The following is a 21,434-nucleotide window of genomic DNA, read 5'->3' as shown; positions in this document are numbered from 1 at the left end:
ACAGCTTCTTAATGTAAATTATTCTTTGGAAAGTGAGCTAATTTCTGATGCCTTTTATGGCAAGTAGATGCAATGGCCGTGTCTACACTAGCAGAAAACTAATGAAGCACTAAAATACATATTTGCTAATGAAGCACTCAAATACATATTCAGCGCCTCATTAGAATGCGGGTGGCTGCGGCACTTCGAAATTGGTGCGGCTCATCCAGACGGGGCTCCTTTTCGAAAGGACCCCGGCTACTTCGAAGTCCCCTTATTCCCGTCTGCTCATAGGAATAAGGGCACTTCAAAGTAGCTGGGGTTCTTTCGAAAAGGAGCCCCATCTGGACGAGCCGCCTCAATTTCGAAGTGCCAGGTCCACCCACATTCTAATGAGGCACTGAACATGCATTTCAGCGCTTCGTTAGTAAACTTCGAAATGGCTATTTGCATGACCATTTCAAAGTTTTTGGCTAGTGTAGACGTAGCCAATAAGAGAGAAAGGATCGTGTTTGATCTTAAACATTCTTTCTACTTTTAGCTGCATAAGGACCTGTAAACCTAGTTTGCCACCACTTCCTCAGTTTTAAATGCTGATTATTTTACAAAAATAAAACCAACAAAACCTGTAATTAACAAAGTTGTATAGTTTCTTCACTGGATTCCTTCTCTGTTACATTTCGTCCCATACCCTGTATCTGTTGTTTGTGAGAATAATACCTTAAAGTGATTATATCTTACTTTTGTTTGTACAACATCCAGTACAGTAGGGCTTTAATCCTGATGGGTCATATATATGCTTGCTAATATTTATTATTAATGCTACTGTTGTTATAGTTATTACTGCTATTACCATGCTTTGAAAATTACTTTGAAAGTTGGCAGCTGAAGGCAAAGTTGTGTATGTTGTCTGCCATTGATACTTGCAAAACCTGCATTTCATGTTTAATGTGAATTTGTACGTGGGCATTCAAATTAGGGTGGCAGCTAATTGGCAGTTTTTCACACACAAACCTACCTGGGCAAAGCTTGCAGGTGTAATTATGGAGGTGAATTTTGAAATGCGTGACTGTGTTTTCATGAGGCCATTTTGGATCTATTGTATTTAAATCTCCAGTTCTTCCTGGTTCCTGTATGTGTTCCACATGTGGGTGTACACACACAGTATGGATCTAAGTCTGGAGAGTCTAACAAGGAGTGACTGCTGGTCTGCATGTGCACAGCTGGTCTCCTCATGCTTCTGAGCAAGAGTAGAAGAGGCAGTGCAGGTTGATGTTCCATGGCCTGAGTCAGAATCCAGTGGCGGCTTCTGCTTCAGCTTTCAGAGATCCTTTAAAAAAAAAAAAGTGGGTAGTTTTTCTTTTTAGTTAAGTATAGCCCTTGTTTTAGTGTAATTTGTATATGTTGCTTCCTGGAACCTGATACTACTCTTGCGATCTGGGCCTATCCACACAGTGCCAGGCTTCAAAAACTGCATAGGTTCTTCTCTGTCGATGATGATACCCAATCCTATTCCTACTGTTTGAGACAAATAATTTTGTCAAAGTGAAGTGCTTGTTCCTAATTCTCAGAAATAAATCACAAAGCCTGTGAGGTTCACCGTAGAGAACCCTTAATGGAGAAGTCCCAGAGCCCTCTCTGATCTGGCCAAGGAGACACCCCCCACCCCCACAACTGCTCCCCCTGCCCCCACACAGACAACAGCCTCAATAAATGAGCGTACAATTAGGGGCAGAGTGTCCAGTTTGAAGCCCAAAGTTCTGCCTTCAGGGATTCTCATGGGAGTAATTGGCACAAGGGCAGATAGGGCGCAAGGGCAGATCTCTGTAAAAAATTGTCCATGTGAGATGAGCTCCCTCCCTTAGACCATCAAGGTTAGATGAGCCTTCACACTCAGACCCTGAGGAATCAGCTATGCTAAAAGAATCCACACTGGAGGGTACAGCATAGATGAAGGTGTCAGCAGTCCCAGTTATGCATATGAGTCTATGCTCCTCGGTACCAGCTTGTCCGCCAAAAGAACTCAGGAGAGCCTGGACCCACTGGCATAATAGCTGGCAACCCCCTGTGCACATGGACTTTCAGAGACCTGTAAGGCACCAGAGGATATATTCCTCACCTATCTGCAGTCCCCTCCCCGCTTCTCTGGCCCAGCCCATCTGAGAGACATAACTACGTTGGAAGCTAATACTACTTCAGTGACCCAGGAACTGTCTTACTTACAACTCTAAGGAAGGATTGCCATGGTATTGATGGCTCTGCCGTTCCAGTAAGAACAGTCTTCAAATCTAGATCAATTTTAGGAGCCGGCCCCTCCTTCATCCTCCTGAAGAGAGCCAAGCAGAGGCAGGCAATCTAGAACTGTCCTCATAGATATGGCCTGCTTAGGAACCAATGGTACTTCATGCCAATAATTGACCCCTCTTTCTGCCCTTATTTGGGACCATGGCATCCCTACAGCAGGTGCCCAGGACCCAGGGAGGAATCTGTCCAATCTTCTCCCCCTTGCCAGGATCCAGATTTGCTGGTGTGTGAGGAGTAGCATGTTGAATTGGAATCACAGATTCTGACAGGAATCTTCTGCTCCCCAGATGGAGTGGTCTCTGCTTCTTCTCCATCCCCAGCAGATAGCCATATGAAATACCAGACTTGCAGTGAAGAGAGGCTAATGATACCTGGCTTCTTCCAGGCATCTCTGAAGGAAGACAAAGACTTACAGCACCAACAGGCTGACATTTTGAAGTCTCAAGGGACAAGTAAGGTGACCCTCCCAACTAATGCCATTTTGGAATGGATGCAATCAGTCTGACACACCTCAGCATCCTGCATGCCCACACCTCATAGGGCCTAGAGACTCTCTTGTTTTTTTCTTGCAAGGGGTGCTGACTTTTTGTTCTTCCACCCCGCCTTCAGCTCCCTTATCGTACAGGTTACAATGAAAAAGGGTAGGTTACGATACCTAAGGACCACTGTATCAAATAACTCCTGGAGACTGCACCTCCTGGAGAGAAAGGTCTCATCTTCAGGATTTCAATTCCACATTGCCACATTACCAGGCTCTTTTAAGACTTCAGTAATTATTCCAGGCTGGCAGCCTTTCAGAACAAACTGTTCCCTGACGACAGAGTCCATTCCCCTCCCTTCTGAAGGAGGGCTAGTTAGTGGCAAAATAACTCTTCTGGATGAAGTTGGTAGAACAGATACAACATCCAGGAGCTTGACCCCGATGGGGATTCTTGGTCGCAATCCCCAGACTTTCCAGGTAAGTGCAAAATACTATTCAAGACCTTCCCTCAGATGAATCAAACCTCTTTAATGAGAGGAAAGAAAAGGACTTTTTATTTGTTGTTCCATTTCCTATCTGTTATCTGTTACCCACTCTCCATCCCCTCAACTTCAGGTCTAGTTAGATTCACACTGAGAAAAGAAATGGAGGGATTGGCCCATCTCATTTGTCATCACTGAGAAATACAAGGAGACCAATTGCACATTCCTGTGGACACTGATCGTCCAGACTCAGGTGTATGCTGCACCTGCATACTTACATGCGGAACACAGATACTGATCACACGTTTCATAGAGTTTCCAGTTAGAGTTTGTCTGTCATTGGTTGGTCTAATTCAGCTTTATAATAACTGTTTCTATTTCTTGGATTGCTGATTTTCTTTGAGTAGCATTTTTAATGTATATGAATAAATCTAATATGATTGCTTCTTTTGGAAGGTAATTTACCATTCATAGATGCAGAGATAATCTGCAGAGACCAAAGGAATTCAGCCTCTTTGGCTAAACTCTTATGTGAATTTTGATTGTATTAGCCATTTCATTTAAACCAACCCCTTCGTAATGAAAATATTCTCATTTTGCTGCCTAGTTTAATGCAAATGAAATTTCAAATTCTTTATCTAATGCAAATGTAACCCGGAGGAAATTCTGCTTAATATTTTTAGTATCACTTTGGTTGTTGGCACAAACACTCACAGCCTAATTTAAGATTACTAGTCTAATACGGCATGCATGTAAGAGTAAAGATGGGCTGACTTTGTTTGCTATCTTGAAACTAGGAATTACTTGTATTTACAAGGAATGGTGGTAGGGAGAGATCATAGGTTAGTGTTTACAACACAGGACTGGATGGCAGGAATTCTGGGTGTATTTTGAGTTCTGCCACTGAGTTACCGTGTTACTTAATTGCATTTTGTGTCTGTTTCATACCTGTAAAATGGGTGATATCTTCCACTTACTACTGTTCGCAAAGTTCTTAAATATTCTTAGAGGAAAGGTAATGTAGATACAAAAAGCATTATTAAAGTTACTGATCTTGAATTAGCAACATGATATTCTAGAATGATGCCTTGTATGCTTTAGACACATATTGGTAGAATTCGCTCCCGTTGAATTATATTTTTTCTTGTCTCAAGGTCTATTATTAGCAGAAGATTTTTCTGTATAGTTGGGACACTATACCTGTATCGGTGTATTACAATGTATGTAACAACACTCCCAGTGCCCGGCATGCATTTCAACTGTTCTCCAAAGGTAAGTTTTTTTTCTCACTGCAATTCCATTTTCTGTCGTCTTTTCTTTATTCTGCACTCCAGAGATTCTGAATAGCTGTGAATTCACTGTAACTCTGGTATAAGTTGAAATGGTAAGGACTTTATTCACAGGCCCTCAGTGCTTGTCAACCTGAGTGCTAGCTGTGGATCAATGGAAAACACTTCCTTCTGAGGTCTAATTTACAGATTTTGTATTGATTTTAAACTATTTTGATTAAGGAATGTGACTTTTTTTATTGAGATAGTGGAAACTGTACATCTTATAGTGAGGTGCAAGTACTGATGTAAAGGTGAAAATGCCACTGTAGCTTTTTTCTAGAACTGACCAACATTTGAATTTTCCATCCCAAAGAAAATTCCGGTACTTCAGCATGTGTTTGCATCCCAATTTGAAAAGACAGTTTCACATATTCCAAAACACTTCAGTTCAAATATGTTGAGAAGTTCTCTCCTTTTTCTGTGGAAACAAAACCTTTCAACATCCCTGAAATCACATTTCATTTCTGTTGCTTGAACTGAGCTGGGAGGCCTCCTTGCAAGTTAGGTCAATGTTAAACTTCATTTCCCCCCTGTGGCACATTACCATTTGGCAGTTGTTCTTTGGGGGCTTATGGGGCTCCATTCTGTCCCTGATCAGGGTTCCCAGCCTGACTATATCTGTGATGCAGGCAGAGTCACAGGATTTCTCACACAGTTTCATCAAAGGTAGAAATCCTGTCGTTTTTTGTCTCTGTCAGTAGGGTTGGAGCAGGTACGATTGTGTTTTAGGGCTTGACTGTAAACAATGGATCATGTGATGTGTTCTGGATGGAAGCTGGAGGCACGTAGGTAAGAGTAGCAGTTGATGGGTTTATAGTCAAGCCCTAAGATACAACCATGTCTGCTTCACTGTTACTGACAGAGACAAAAAAACTACAAAATCTCTACCATGCATTCATAAAACTTAATTACCCACCAAGGGAAGTAAAGAAACAGATCGGCAGGGCTAGACACGTTCCCAGAAGCCAGCTACTTCTAGATAGGCCCGAAAAGGTAAACAACAGAATACCACTTGTCATCACTTACAGCCCTCAACTTAAGCCCCTCCAGTGCATCACTTACCATCTACAACCTATACTGGAACATGATCCTGCACTCTTACAAGCCCAAGGTGACCCGTTCTTTCCTACAGACAGCCACTCAATCTCAAGCAAATACTCATTGGCAGCCATACACCATACCACAGAAATAATAAACCAGAAACCTATCCTTGCAACAAACCCCATTGCCAGCTCTGTGCACATATCTATACTGGAGACACCATCAATGGACCTAATCATGTCAGGCACACCATCGGGGCACATACAACTGCATAGCTGCTAATGTGATATATGCCATTATGTGCCAGCAATGCCCCTCTGCCATGTATTTTGGACAGACTGGACAGTCCCTGTGCCAAAGGATGAACAGACCCAAATCACACATCAGGAATCTGAATATGCATAAACCTGTAGGAGGACACTTTAATCTTGCAGGATATGCTATAGTGGACCTTATGGTAACTGTATTATTACAAAGAGATTTTAACACTAGATTACAGAGGGAGACATCTGAATTGCAATTCATTTGTAAGTTTGAGATATTTAATCTCAGGTTCAACAAAGGTCTCAGTTATCTTACAATTACAAGGACAATTTCCCCACTTTTGATATTCGCAGGAATGGCAGACATCCCACTTAATTTACTCTTCCCAGACATCATCTTAATGTTAGATGACTCTCCGGCTTCAACCCCTTTTTTCTTTACTATCTCTCTTCTTTCCTTTTTTTCTCCCCTCCTTCTTCTCCCCACTCCACCCGCTCCCTGCCTTCTATTTCGCTGATTCCTCACTTCCACTCCAGAATCTGAAGAAGCAGATCTTACCCAAGAAAGTTCATTACATAATTAATTAAATTGTTAGTCTTTAAGGTGCTACATGACAGCTTGTGTTGTTTTGTGAAACTACAGAATAACACGGCCACCCCTCTGGAAGTATTTTTCATCAAAGGGCAGCCCAGCTGGCCTTGTGGGAAATGTAGTTCCTCAGGGAGCCTGACCTATTGGTCACAACAGGCAATACAGTGGTAGGTAATTGCAGTTTAATGTTTTGTTGAACAGGTTTGAAAAAAGAAAAACTTTTTAGGTCAATTAAACAAAGTGAAATAATTTAATTTATATTGGATGGATCCAAAAATAAATAGTTTCCATTTTCCTAAAAGAAAATCAAAGGTTCTTGGAAAAATTAACAAAAAGTGATTTTTGTAGTCAATCCATTTTCTGCCTTAATAATTGATGGCAGATTCTCAGTCAGCTCTATAAATTTGGAAGACTAAGCTATCCCGGTATAAGTTTCTTTATATATGTATAATTGCATCTGCACTCGGGGTGAGGGCGCGTACCACTTTACAGTATCAGTTTGGAAATCTATATAATTTAAGAGATACAAAAACTGTAGACAAGCATAGTGCCTCCAGAGCATTCCTGTCCCCTGCCAGCCTAGATGTTAATATGGTAATTAATATGTTTGAGAGAATTCATTTAATCAACCTATTTGGAAGCCCCACCATACAAGCATTCTATGGTATTGTCCACATTCTTTGGTATTGGTGAAACTTCACTTACAGAGCCAAATTAGTTGACAAGGCATTTTAAAAATTCAATACCCCTGAACCTAGTTTAGATTACAGGTTGAACCTCTCTAATCTGGAACTCTCTCATCCATCATAGTCCGTAATCTGGCATGATTTTCGTTAGCTGGACAACCACTTGTCATGGGTGTGGCCAAGTTTTCTGTGGTCCCATAAAGTTTGTTTACAGCCACCACTCCTGGCTCTCAGTGTTCTGTGCTGTTATTTAGCTATAATTTATCTTGAATGTCTTCTAAGACCCTAGTGAGGAGTGGAAGTGTTATTAATGTGCTAGAAAGTATTGACTTGCAATCATCCGGCAAATTATCTCATCTGGCACCGGTCACATCCCGAGGGTGCTGGACAAGAGAGGTTCGACCTGCATTATAGAACTGCACTGGTGCAGAAAAATGCCTACATGTTCTGAAAGTAGACAAACCCAAAATGTTTTGTTTCCAAGTGAAATTGTTCCCGTGAGTGTTCTGACCAGTGGTGGAAGTTAGCATTGCTTATTTATAGACTTTGCCAAACCATTTGTAGACTTTACCATGCCATCTGTGGCTGCTTGGAGACATAAGTCTTTGTAAATGGAGGAATGGGTAGGAGGGATATGAGAAGAAGAAATCAGCAAGATGAGTGGTCAGTCAGTGGAGTTTAGTGAACCACTATAAGTAAACCAGAAGCCAGACGGTATCATTTCAAACTTGAGTAAATCTGATGTTTCTGAAAAGGAACATTACTTCAACAGAAATTTGCCAACATTTTAAATGACCCTTATGACAATGACTAATCTATGCTGTACTCTGGTATGTCAGAGAGTTCTCTTGATCTTTCTGCAGGATTTCCCTGCAAAATATAAGAAAGATAACTTAAAGTTTTCAGTCTTGAAAATCACTTGTCTTCTAGTTGCCTGTATCAGACATAATTTGAACTAAAAGATTACGTGTTTGTGAGCATATAGGCTTTTATGTGTAATGCAGGAAGTGTTTGTTATCACTGTGAAAGATGCTAAACAGATTCTTAACATTAGAGCTATCTGAAAAGTATAATTCATGCCTTCTATTGAAGTTTTTAAAACAAGAATGAGCTCTAAAATAAAGGAATCTGAGTCTTCAGAAGACAAATGTATTCAGTAGTGAATGATTCAAACAGTATATGTTTTCTTCTCAGTATTAAATAGTCACCATGGTTACTTTAAGCCATGAACCTCTTTAAAAATTAGTTTAAGATACATCATGAAGAATTATCTGGTTACTAAACTAAGCCTTTAGATTTAGGTTACTATACTGAGCAGTTAGATCCTCTGCTTCCTGACACTTTGTGGGTATGCAATGCAGTCTTTCCCTTGATGTTTGCAACAGCTAGTTTAAAAAAAAATCTATTACTTCTGTTAGTGGCCTGTTTTGTTTGAATGCAGTTGTCTGATGAGAATCACTCTAGCATGTGTGAGTAGCCAGGGCAGTATTTCACAAACATTCCAAAAGGAGATATTGTCTAGAAGGAGTAAAAACCTTTGTCTGGAGAGAAAGTAGAATCTTTACAAATAGATTTTTAAATGCCTTTATTTAAATGTCATCTGGTCCATTCTGAAGGCAATTAAAAACCACAAATAACCAAAAAAAAATACCCAACCTACCTCTCCAGAAGTATTCTTTGAGCCTATATCATCCACTGCATGGATAGTTTAAAAATTGGGAAAATGAAATTTACCCAGTCATATATGTAAATTGATCTGCCCCTTCCACCTACGCTTTGAAGTAACTGTGTGTGTGCACACATGTAGATTTTGCAGTGAAACTCACTCCACTGAGTCAGAGGAGGCTTGTCAGTGCTGCTCGGAAAGGAAAGCACAGTTCCAGGACAAATGTGGGATCTGACTACCCCACTGCATCTATGTGTTCTGTGGATCGCAGCGTGCAGAGAGGTCAGCAATAGGAAGCACAATGAGTGGGAGGGCTAACTGTAAAAGATGGGTAGGGGGTGGTCATTGATAATCCCTTGTGCTTGGGGTTAAAGACAGAGTTTGTACTCCAGTGGGCTACTGAAGCTTGTGGAAGATGTGAAGCTCTGGTCTGAAGAACCAGAGCTTCACCAGACATAAGAGAAGGTTGTAAATTTTTGTCATGCTTCAGACTGGGGCAGGAAGCCATTATAAACTGAATCTTAACTCCAAACTTATACCTCCCACATGAATGAACGTGTCATATGCCTTGCTGTTTATGCCTGCTGTAAATATAAATTATAGCATTGTATCCTGTGAAGGGGTGTGGAATATGTTAAATGTGTGACTGCATGTTAAAATATTATAAGCAAGCTTTCCAGAACTTGTAATTCATTTGTTTTGTGAGTTTGTTCGGTTATGTTTTGCCATTAGCAATTCTAACTGGTTTTTCCTATGCCTTTGCTTGTGGAAACGGAATGAACGTGTCTAGTTTGTGCTGACACTTCAGCAATCATCTTCCATTAATAAAATGCTTTTGAAAACACTGTGCCATCCTGCCTTTTTCTGTCTTCTTTCCTGTCTTTCACATCGTACTTTTCCATCCTGCTGCAGTCATTAGTGTGACGCTTCTTCAGTTGTTCAGTTCTCATTACCTGCTTGCCCCTGCCTTAACACTTTTCTCTCCCTCCACCTATTGCTCGTTCCTTGCTTTCTCTGCACTGTCTCCTCTGCTCCTTCGCTTATTATTTTTCCTCTTCTCACTCTTCTCCTCTCCAGTAATCTCACTTCTTTCCAATCATACTCTTTTCTTTTTGCTAACCAGTCTTCCCAGCCTCTCAACATAGTCACCTTACCCATTCTATTTGTCCCAGTGCTTCTGCACACTTGTGATAGTCAGTGGAATTTTGCACCAGTCACAGATCACAGGGTAAATTGCACTTTCCCTAACCTTGAGATAGAGGGTTACCTGAAAAAATGTTTTTTTCAGTCACTCTTCAGAGGTGTATAATTAACACAGGGGTTGTTTTTTACCTTCATTTTTGAGGAGATGGGAGAGGAGAGAGAGATCATAATTGACTGCCTCTGGGAGACAGTTAAGGCATCAGGCTTCAGTTTTTCTGTATTGGTGGGAATAGTGGATAACACCCAATAAATGATGGTGTTTTATGGTTTTCTCTGAGATCTGCTCTACTTCCTTGAACACTCAGCATCCTGATGAAGAAAGCATTTAATTATATTAAACCTGTGCATAGATAGCCTGGATGCATGGCCAGAGGGAAATGGCCAGGCCACACAGAGAGAATGCACATTTGTCAGGACCAATGCTGGCTGATGTTTGGGCCAACTTACAAGAATGATACAAAATATCTGTAAATGTATAACATCATTGTGGAGGCATTTCCCCACTGGATCCACTGGGAGGTGGCAATATGAGGGGTGGGTAGTAATAGGGGAACATGGGCAACCAGAACTGTAATAGCTTTACAGTTCTTTATGCCCAAACCATTCAAGTAAAATGCAGGATGTTGTTAAACCACATGAAATGTTAATGCAGTATTTACTATTTGATCAAGCTCATTACATGGGACAGTTCCTCTCTTTTAGTATGGAATTAACTTTTATAGAAGAGAATTGTTACTAGGGGACTTCAGTTTATCATCTAATTAAAAGGAAAATGGGGTCAGGTTACAAGATTTAATGAAAATATCTAAAGATTGCAGTCTAGCTAGAATAACTTGATTTCTGTATGTCATACGTATTTTTATGGAGGTGTTGGGCTTCACAATATTAGAGCAGGTATTTCAAAGAAAAGAGACATTGGTATGTGACACACGTTTGCAGTCTGTGGCATTCGGTGCATGGGATTTTATTGGTGCTAAAGATGTTTCTGATGCTTGACTTGCTTAGTGTGTAGTATCTTGCATTGCAATAAACTGTTTCATGTTTTCATGGCTATTGTGCTTATATTCCATTTGTGTTAGGTGTTTGGATTTTAGGACAAGTTTTGCTTTGCTTTGGCCTGTGACTTACTGGAAAAAAGTAAGCTAGGTGCATAAAAGATTATGTAATAGCCTGTTTTTTCCCCTCCACAAATGCATCTGTTTCCTAACAGAAATCAGTGTAGCTCCTGTGTATTCTAGGAATTAGTGTTAGGCAAGACATTTGATTAATATGTCAGTCTCAGTTGGGTTAATTGATCACCTGACATTAACTTCTGTTTTCTGTCTCACTCTTAAGAAAAAAGCTAAACTTGGAAGACATTTTTTATTGCTGTACAAATTATTTGCCTGATTGACTGAATCCCTTCACCATTCATCTATGAGAAATAGTGACTACTTCACTATTTTCTGAAGCTGCAAAGATGAAAGATAAACTGTGTTGCTAAGAGTTGTTCTCCTTCTTTTCCATGATTCCACAATATATGGACATGGAATACAAAGCAGTCTCATTTATAGCAACATATCTCCCATTGAACAAAGTAAACAATTACCTGAATTTAAAGGCTCCCACTAGAATTGTTTTTCCTTACAGTAATGAACATTATTGAATTTTGCCTGTAGAGCAGCTGCAGAAGAATGTTTTAAACAGCAGCAATTACATATATTTATGAACATCGGAAGACATTATTTCATCTTACCTATTTTAGGGTTACCGTAACAGATAGCACTCTAAAATCTTCATAGAATCATAAAATCATAGAAGGCTAAGACTGAAAGGGACCTTGAGAGGTCATCGAGGCCAGCCCCCTGGCCTCATGGCAGGACCACGTACTGTTTAGAACATCCCTGAGAGACATTTATCTAACCTGATCTTAAATATCTCCAGAGATGGAGATTCCACAACCTTCCTAGGCAATTTATTCCAGTGTTTGTCCACCCTGACAGTTAGGACCTTTTTCCTAATGTCTCACCTAAACCTCCCTTGCTGCAGTTTAAGCCCATTGCTTCTTTCTCTATCCTCAGAGGCCAAGAAGAACAAGTTTTCTCCCTCTTCCTTATGACACCCTTTTAGGTACATGAAAACCACTATCATGCCCCCCCCCCAATCTTCTTTTTTCCAAACTAAACAAGCCCAATTCTTTCAGCTTTTCTTCATAGGTCATGCTCTCTAGACCTTTGATCATTCTTGTTGCTCTTTTCTGGACCCTTTCCAGTTTCTCCACGTCTTTCTTGAAATGCGGTGCCCAGAACTGGACATAATACTCCGATTGAGGCCTAACCAGTGCAGAGTTGTCATATTAGTTGGTAGATGTAATGGAAATGCTGCTGTGATCCAGTATAAATGCAAAAACATATATCATGTTGATGATTTTAATTGAAATTGAGCATGTTAAAGGCAGGCTATTTTAATTTCCTTTTCTCTCTAAATAGCTACTGGTTTGAGGAGAATGGAAAGTCCCTGGCAGTTTGTTGTCTTAGGGAAGGAATTTTAGTTTCCTGTCTTAAAAACACAAATCTACTTAATTAGAGTAATACTGCATTTTCATCCAGTACTGCTTTTTATATTTGTAATCCCAAAATAATTCCTTTATTTTGTCACAATTTTTACATATTATGGTTTTAGTCTAAAAGTCTCATTGTTTAGCTCTGGAGATATTCGGATATTCCTCATTAAATATCTTGTGTATAGTTACAAAGATAAAGGGTCTGATCAGATGAATTAGTTAGCATCCTTAAGTTATTAGCAACAATTGGAGTCAGGCTTGTCTAGCATTATATTGGAGATGATTGACACCTCCGCGCTCTCATAATCTCAATTAAGATTTCATTTTTTCAATGCAGTGTGAAATAACCTTGTTTAATATGCTCTTCTGTTCTTCCACCAGCTCTTTGGCGATTGGGAGTCTCACATGAGGAGGATAATGAAATTGCTAGCTGGTGGGGGGTTATCTATCACAGGATCCCACAACATGTGTGGTGACTATCTCTACAGTGGCCACACAGTCATGTTAACGCTTACGTATTTATTTATCAAAGAGTGTAAGTTCATTACATTATTTAATGTTGTGTATAATTAATGAAAAAAGAGCGTTCACTGTCTTGATCTTTTAGTAGAATTAGAGTAAAAAACTGAGCTTGTTCAAGCCTGTTCAGTAATGTAAGATGATAATATATACTTTATGGAATATGAAAACAGTTGAAAAGAGATTAAAATGCTAATGTGTGCTTTGTACTTGACTAGAACATAACATAAAACATTTTATGCTCAACGAATATGGTGCTTTTGATCCAGTTATTTCAGTAATTTCACAACATAAACTTCACAATGCCTCTGTTTAGTGGGTACATATTAGCAAGCTTATTTTGCAGAATGGGGAAAGTGGCACCAAGAAAACTTGGGAACCTTCCCAAAAATACTGAAATTTGTATGCATACAAACAGCACTACTAAAAGCTGCCATGGGCCCTGGGGCAAAGTTGGAGGGGGCCTTGGCTTCTTGGCTTGGAATGGGCGGGCTTAGGGCATTCAGCGCTCAGCACCAACAGTACCATAGTGCTGTCTTCCCCAACCTCCAAGCCATATGCAGATGGAGCTGTGTTTCTGCAGTGAGTCAAAAGGGCCTAGAACTCCAGCCGCCACCACTGCTACTTTGGTGGCGGTGGCTGCAGCTGGAGGTCTGTGCCCCTTTGAAAGAATGGGCCTGGGGGCAACTGCTGCCTTTGCCTCCCCCTCTCCAGCCCAACAGTACACACACGCTATATGGCAGAGAAGAGGATAAAGGCAAAAAAGCAATTACAGTAGCCATGCAGTATCTATAGTTATAGTCTCAAGGAGTATCAATACTTCTGTTTTTATAGACTGAGATTAACTAAATAGTCACTGGAGTCCCTTTTTGAGGATACCTTTATTTTTTTAGTATCTGACTGCCTATTGTTCTCAGTTGGCAGGCATACTGCTCTCGGCATAGGCTGTCCCAGCCCTGCACAGAGAGTTGGTTCAGCAAACTTCAGTAGTACTTCCCGGGAAAAAAAGATCACGTGCACAGTTCAGTGACATAGACACTTGGCCGGGGTTTATTGTCCCTAAGGCACAGTACTAATGTCCTAACTCCGTAGTTAAAAGTACACAGTACACAGACACATGAATATCCAGTAGCAAAGAATGGCTCTGTCAGCCGTGAGAGTCTCTGCTGTCCCCTATGGCACTGCAAGGGAGTTAAGGCAAAGTAACCTGCCGTTTGTAGACTAACAATTCATGTATGTATGTGTTTCATGACATACGTTTGGTACCTCCCTCTTGTACTTTGCTCCAGGCATCTTAGCAAAACATTCCTATTCATCACTTTTGTCAGTCCCTTTTATCTAGTGTCAAGATGTACTGGGCTAATTTTTTGAGTGTGTTTACACATATACCCAATCTGCATCACTTTTTTGGAGTCTGTGTTTTAACAACACTGGTAATACCGTTGGCAAGGTCAAGTGTCAGACTGAACTTGTAGCATGGGCTTCAGTACATTGCCTTTGATTCATACATGGTTTAATGTTGCTGATTATGGTTTAGGCCTCAAATCTTACACCAGTCTGAGTGCTCCATGCTCTGACTCTCCCATACCTTTTTTTTTTTTTTAAATTAGTCTGATTAGTTTTCAGAGTGAAACATAAACATTCATTATTTTGTTGTTTTGCAATCTGACCATTCCAGTGCCGAACCTTAGGTTGATTTCATGACAACCATTTCACTAACTCTTACTGTGCAGTGCACGTGCAAAGTTGTTGTTGTCTGACATTTTCCTGTTTGTAATTATAATTATAAATTGTTGGTTTCTAGAGTGATTAATACATTAATGCTTTTAAGTAATGTTATTGACATTCTTCTGTGTGATGAAATAATGTTTATTTTTGTTTGCTTTCAGATTCACCTCGGCGACTTTGGTGGTACCATTGGATTTGCTGGGCTCTTAGCATAGTTGGGATGTTCTGTATTCTCTTGGCTCACGACCACTACACTGTGGATGTAGTGGTGGCTTACTACATCACTACAAGACTTTTCTGGTGGTATCACACAATGGCCAATCAGCAAGTGAGTTTTCCCCAAATATTTGGTTCTTCTTGGCCCTTCATCATCTTTAGAACATCAGAGGATGAATTCTGATATGTTGTTTTTGAGACTTTTTACTGGGAAATATGAATGGATTTTTCTGCCTTTGCATTGTGCCTTGCAGGAGAGGAGAGAAGACAAACTCCACAAATTCCTAAAATGCAAACTTGTATAGGATGCTTCAGAGCTACAGAAATTCCAGTGATGGCAGAGATCCATAACAGGCTTATTTTTCCCTGACAGTGGGGCTCCATCACTCTTGTTACACTTCAAAAAATATGGGAAAGCCTGGCCCCAATCAAGCAGGCCACCTGTTTTTTGATAATTTTCATTTTTCAAGGACGTGTGATTTTGATTTTTGGGCAATGTGAAAAAAGCAAAACTGTCCACTCATATGGTCTTATCACAACTCCATAATTTAATGAGGGTAGTAGAGAGGTAGAGCTTTTCTTGATTTGAGGATATTCTGTAGCCTTCTTGTGCACTTTTAGACCCTTTTTTAAAATGCCTGCCATCGTTTCTTGTGATGAGTCTGAAGCCAGGCTGTTGTTAGTAAAAAAGAGCCATTATCTTAAAGCATCTGCAAATGGAAGTGAAGTTGCACCTACTAAAGAAGGCTGCCATTTTCCCACTGAAAATAATCAGCCAGAAACCAGGCTGCCCTTAATTCTTCACATGTGGTCCAGGCAGGTGACAGTGAAATTATTGTAAGGTTATAGTGATCTCAAGAATAAAGGAGGGCTGATGTGAGGGAGACAGAAATATGAACTGCAAAAAGAAATAACAGATAAATATGAGCAGCAGAGAGACGTGGAATGGGTGGAGAAATCTGATTTTTTACTACTTCAGTACTCAAAAAATCACAAGACATACCTAAATTATTTTTTTCCTGTTTTAAATCCTGTTGTTTTAATGTTATGGTTGTGTTTGAGGGTCTTATGCAGTTAAACAGACCTATTTTTAATTTAGTCTGCCAAGGCTCAGTAATGTAGAGTATTGGTTTAAATGGAAAAGCCATTGACTGGCTTCAGACTTGGGCAAAAATATAATGCCTATTTTTAGCCAAAACTATTGGGTGATTTTCACGAAATCTAAGGTAGGATAATCTTTTGATCTAAGCTAATAGGTCAGTATAAAAGTATTATATTTGGGAAATTGAGATCCTGATTATATATTCTTTAGTCCGTTCACTTCTTATAGGCGTGCTGTAGGTCCAGTTCAGCATAGTACATGAGTACATGCTTAAGCAGGTCCTATATGCAGTCCTGAAGTATGAATGTTCTGCAAATCATCAATAGTCCATCGTTTCTAGAATATATCCAAAGGGGAAAATATATATGTACATAAAGAAAAGAAATCTGCCAGATATTGTTTTAGGACATGAAAAAATGGCAATATATGGTCTTGTCAGTTAATGCCAGCTACAGAATTGTTTTAAGTTGCTAATATTAAAAGTAATACAAGCTTAAGGCATGACCATACTTTATAGATTGTAATACGAACCTGGTACTGGTAGGTTTACAGCTTCCCGAAAAATGAATCGGTGCATTTTTTAGCTCTGAAATAGCGAAATGAAATATAACTTAAAGCACAATAGTGGAAATTATACCACAAAAGTCTCATTTATAAGAAATGTTCTACTTTATTGCATAAAAAAAAGATTGGTCCCATCATCTAGTTTTCACAATGATTAAATGATTGTTCTTGAAAACTTAAAGAGTGCTTGGGAAAATAAAGACTAAAAGTAACCCGCCAAATCTTGTGTGAGACTATACCAACCGGAGAGACCCCTGCAGGATGGTTCTTTTGTGATGGGAGAAATATAAAATAATTATGGGTAAAGACTACTGAGTTCACATTCAAGTGAAGAAGATCTCATTTTCTAAATGTTTTTTTTCTGTTTGTCCTGGGTGTCTTTATTCTGCACCCAGCTGCGGCAGCTGGTACTTCCTTAAGCTGTTTCAAGGTGATTGAGTGACAGTGTCGTACATTTTGGAAATCTGAAAGTCTAGGATTGGCTTTAGAGAATTAGGGTCTTCAATCCTTTTCATGAAGACTAGGAGAACACTAGATAGGAAGAGCTCATGTTTAGCGTTTAGACCAGGTGGGTGATTAGTTCTTTGGTCTTTTCTGGAATCTTATCCCATTGGCACAAGACAAGGGGTCAGCATTACAGTTCATGCTGTATAATATAAGGTAAGTTGATAGTATTATTATTGCCATCCATGGCCCTTGAGTAGATCTCTACTTTTACTGAATTACTAAGAGCTAGTTCAATTACACTACAGCACTATTATTCTCTCCTGACTGGTATGTGGTTGAGCATTACTCCATATACAATTGGGAAACTGGTACAGCTGTGCTGTCTGAATCTGACTTAGGTAAAGGAGATCTCCCACTTCTAACTTGGATTCACTGGAATGGGTCTATCCTGTCTGTAGGGATAGAATGCAAATAACATACTGTTATATAGGCCACTTGCTTATCTTCTTGCTTGGGATAATATTGTACTTGCCCAGTTTGGCACTGAAGTCACTTTTTCATTGAATCCTCAGACAGCTTAGTTGCTTGACTTTCTCGACATCTGTCCAAAAGTTCACTGGCTAAATTTGACTCAAGACAAGAGTCAAGAGCTGTTTAAGGACTAGGGAAAGCAAAAGGAGACTACTGTGGTCCTTTTAAGCGTCTTCTTTTCTTATTGAGGACATAGCCCCACCTTTCAGACCAAGGAGTGATGAGAATAGCAGTGTGCACTAGAAAACTGCAATGTAACTCCCCCATGTGGATGCCATAGTCACAAATGTAAGGTGTTGAGTTCTCACTGACGCAACTTTAGGGTGACATTAGGGACACAGCTTCCACAGGCGTCACAGCACTTTGGTGTACACTACTACTGAGAGCACCCCTTCATCCCAACAGCAGAGCTGAGTTTACAAGTCCTGAAGTTGACAATCCTAGATTGTTTTGATTCCTTAACCATTTCTGTGTGCACATTTGGATGCAGTTTGGAACTTTTCTCCTCTCTTCAGGTATGAATCTCCCCAGAGTCATTCATACTTCAGTAACTTCCAGGCTGGATTTCTGAAGAGAATACGGACTGATCAGTTGGAAATGTTAACTACAACATTGTTTAAACATCAAATTATTTACTGGTGTTTCACACAAGCATGCCTGTACTCCATAAAACTGACTTGTTTTATTCATGAGGCTGTTGTAGATGTTTCTTTTCATCTGAAAGGTTCTTTATGGTTTGACTCCTCCAGGTGTTCTTAAAAGTTCTCTCAGCTAGGACAACTCCTTCACAGTTGAGACTTGCTGTTCCTAGGGAGCCGACAGCTCCTGGAGGACAGAGTTTTCAGAGGGCTCTGCAGTTCATAACTTGCTCTCACTTGGTCCAGAGTAGATGCTTTTTGACTATCTGAACATGGGCTTTTTAGTCACACTTTTATGGGAGGAAGGAGGGCTAGTGCAGAGAGTTTTTCAAGGACAGTAAATAAGAAGCACATGAAAAATAATTATTTTTGTCATGCCAAAGGTATGTTATCGTAGGTTGGTTTGGGTATGTGCTCATATCGTTAACGTACATGTGAGTAGAGATAGGAGACAGGCACTATGTAAATTGGAACAGTACCTTAGTGGAGAATTGCAAAAGGATGCTGGCAAACAGAGTGCATTAAAATCACAAGAGAAATTACTGTGCTTACTTTTAATTATTCTTTCCTAATTATCTTTGTGCAGGTACTAAAAGAAGCTTCCCAAACTAACCTCCTTGCACGGGTGTGGTGGTACAGGCCCTTTCAGTACTTTGAAAAGAATGTTCAAGGAATCGTACCTCGCTCTTACTATTGGCCCTTCCCTTGGCCAGGGCTGCATCTGGGTAGGCAAGCTAAATACAGCAGATTGGTGAACGACACATAACAGCTGTACAGACTGGGGGAAAAGGAACTGTCCAAAGTGCTCAGAACTCCATGAGAGAAGATGCCATAAAAAGCAAACTGCTCCCTAATCCTTTATCTTTTAACCATTACCTTGACTTAACCTATTCAGTTACCTGGTAAGCACTGTGATCTTTTTTTCCTCTCCAAAGGATCTGCGTTGGACAACAATAAAGAAAATTTAACTTATCATGCACTGTATACATTTCTTGTTAATACATCTGGCATTTACATTCCCCATCACCATGTTCCTTTGTATATGATGCGACAGCATAAATGAAAACTTTTATATCATATGTTCTGGTCTTTCCAGTCACATCTGGGAATAAAACGTATTATTTTCTTGGGAAAACATACTTTTCATATCTCTTGCCCCAAAGATTGGGCTGTAAGCCATTTTCTAGCAAATATCTATGTGAAGGTTTCTAAATACCTGACTGGGGGAAAATTAAAACTTTCTACCTGTTACACCAATGTTACAAATAATATGATAGACACAGAAAGGTTTAGTAACTTTTGATTTTGTAAAATCTGCAGTGACAGTGTCAAAAAGTGCAAAAAATAATATTCTGTTGTAAAGTGATTTTCTAAGTATTTCCTAACTTTATTTTTCAAAATGTGTATGAAAACTAAATTTAAAAAAGATTTTTACATGTCAGAGAAAAGAGAGTTAAAATAAAAAATGCTTCTTGGAAGAGAGAGATTTGTCTATGTTTCTAGTGCCTTTCTTGTCTTGATTGTATGGTCAGTAGGCAGTCTTAAATGTTTTTATTTAAAATAAAATGTTCCATGAAAACACAAGTATATGTACTGTATACGTTAATAAATTTTACATTTATAGTTAAATTAAACTGGAATTTACTTAAAATGTTGAAATTGCTGTTAGTAGAGAAAAACCAAATAATAGGCTCAGATCTTGTTCACACATTGTGGACAGATTATAGTAAAATGTAAGATTTAAATTTGTTTTTATTATCTACTCAATATCTAGATTTTAACTATACTGAGACAACAGCCATGGAATTCCCTTTTTCATAAGTTTTGCAGATGCTCACTGACTTCAAACTGAATAGTTTCTCCATCCTTAAATGATAATTTTGTTGAAAAACAACAAAAATAATCTATTTCTTTAAAATATATTTGTGCAGAAGCTGCATGTACCTCTAAGTTTCACTCCTGCCATACATACTGTATGTTTGGGGAAGTATTCTATGCTATACTTGCCAATGTGCAGAACAAAATAGATTTTTATGAATGAAGAAGATACCCATTCTGTATTTTACGTGAAGCAGAGTTATCTTCTCTAGGGTTTTTGTGTATTCACAAGGTGATATTTGTATTGTAAAACAATAATGGTGAAGGAAAATAAAGAGGCTTTTAAAAATGCAGTTTCCTTTATCTTTTCAATGTGTCTTAAATTTAATGTAATAGAAGGTTTACGCTCCAGAGCCTTGTCTTTACTTTTGTTTATTTAATAAGTCCACCGAATTGGACTTTGTGGAAACAACATTCATTTTTAGCTTATGTTCATGTTTAACAAGTCAGTGAATTATTTTTAAATAATGCAATAGTAGTAATATTTAAAGGTCTCATTGCTTGTTTGCCTGACAAACCTCCAGGCATTATTCAGTGATCAGTCGCAATCTATAATGAGGAATTGCTCCAAGCCCCATACACACAGGGCCCCTCATGCTGGGCTGCACCTCCAGGGGAATGAGGCATAGCTCAAGTAAATCTACCACTCTGATGTTCAACATCTGGACAAATTAGTTTGCCTCGCAGACAGGGTATTGTCATCCCTCGATTGGTGCATGGGCCGGGACAATGTGTTTGAGGCTTCTACCTGTCAGAAATCCAAATCCTCCTTGGGGCTTGAATTTATTGCTGTTTCCTGATTTGTACCCTTAGCTTCTGGCTCTTTATCATAGATCTCAACAAAAGTGGTTGTATTAGAGGCTATCACCTGCTAGAGGACTGAGGGAACTGCACTTGTGAGTAACAGATCACCCGGATGCTGTATTCTGAGGGAAACATGAACCTTTCCAAGGTGATATCTGATTTCTACATAAATCAGTCTCTATACTTGCCAGTCTCTGCCAAAGCATGAACCAAAAGCTGCATACTTCAGATGTGCACTGAATTGTTGCCTTTTACCTGGATAGAACAAAACCCTTTTGTGTTTCCTATCGGATCTTCATCTGCTGTGCAGAGAAATGAAGCATCATCCTATGGCAGCACAAGGGCTCTCAAAGTGGATTACAAGCTCTGTGGTCACACCCATGCTGCCAGAGACATGAAGTTCCCTGAGAAGCAGTGCATGCATTCAACCAGAATGC

The 21,434-nt window shown here is 39.5% G+C and overlaps 1 protein-coding gene across 12 annotated transcripts in view; it reads left to right on the top strand.

The window, feature by feature from the left end:
- The window catches only part of SGMS1 (sphingomyelin synthase 1), a 189,548-nt gene extending 169,071 nt beyond the window's left edge, over nt 1-20,477 (top strand). For all 12 annotated transcript variants that reach the window (XM_075000336.1, XM_075000332.1, XM_075000329.1 and 9 more), the window contains 4 exons: nt 4,401-4,518; nt 12,952-13,105; nt 14,979-15,145; nt 18,902-20,477. In XM_075000336.1, the coding sequence (XP_074856437.1) occupies nt 4,401-4,518; nt 12,952-13,105; nt 14,979-15,145; nt 18,902-19,081 (619 nt within the window). In that variant the 3' untranslated portion in view covers nt 19,082-20,477. The remainder of the gene's footprint in view (nt 1-4,400; nt 4,519-12,951; nt 13,106-14,978; nt 15,146-18,901) is intronic.
- Nucleotides 20,478-21,434: the final 957 nt, after the last annotated feature.

The sequence above is a fragment of the Carettochelys insculpta genome, chromosome 7, assembly GCF_033958435.1.
Source record: "Carettochelys insculpta isolate YL-2023 chromosome 7, ASM3395843v1, whole genome shotgun sequence".
NCBI lineage: Eukaryota > Metazoa > Chordata > Testudines > Carettochelyidae > Carettochelys > Carettochelys insculpta.
This window is presented reverse-complemented; position numbering and strand designations above follow the sequence as displayed.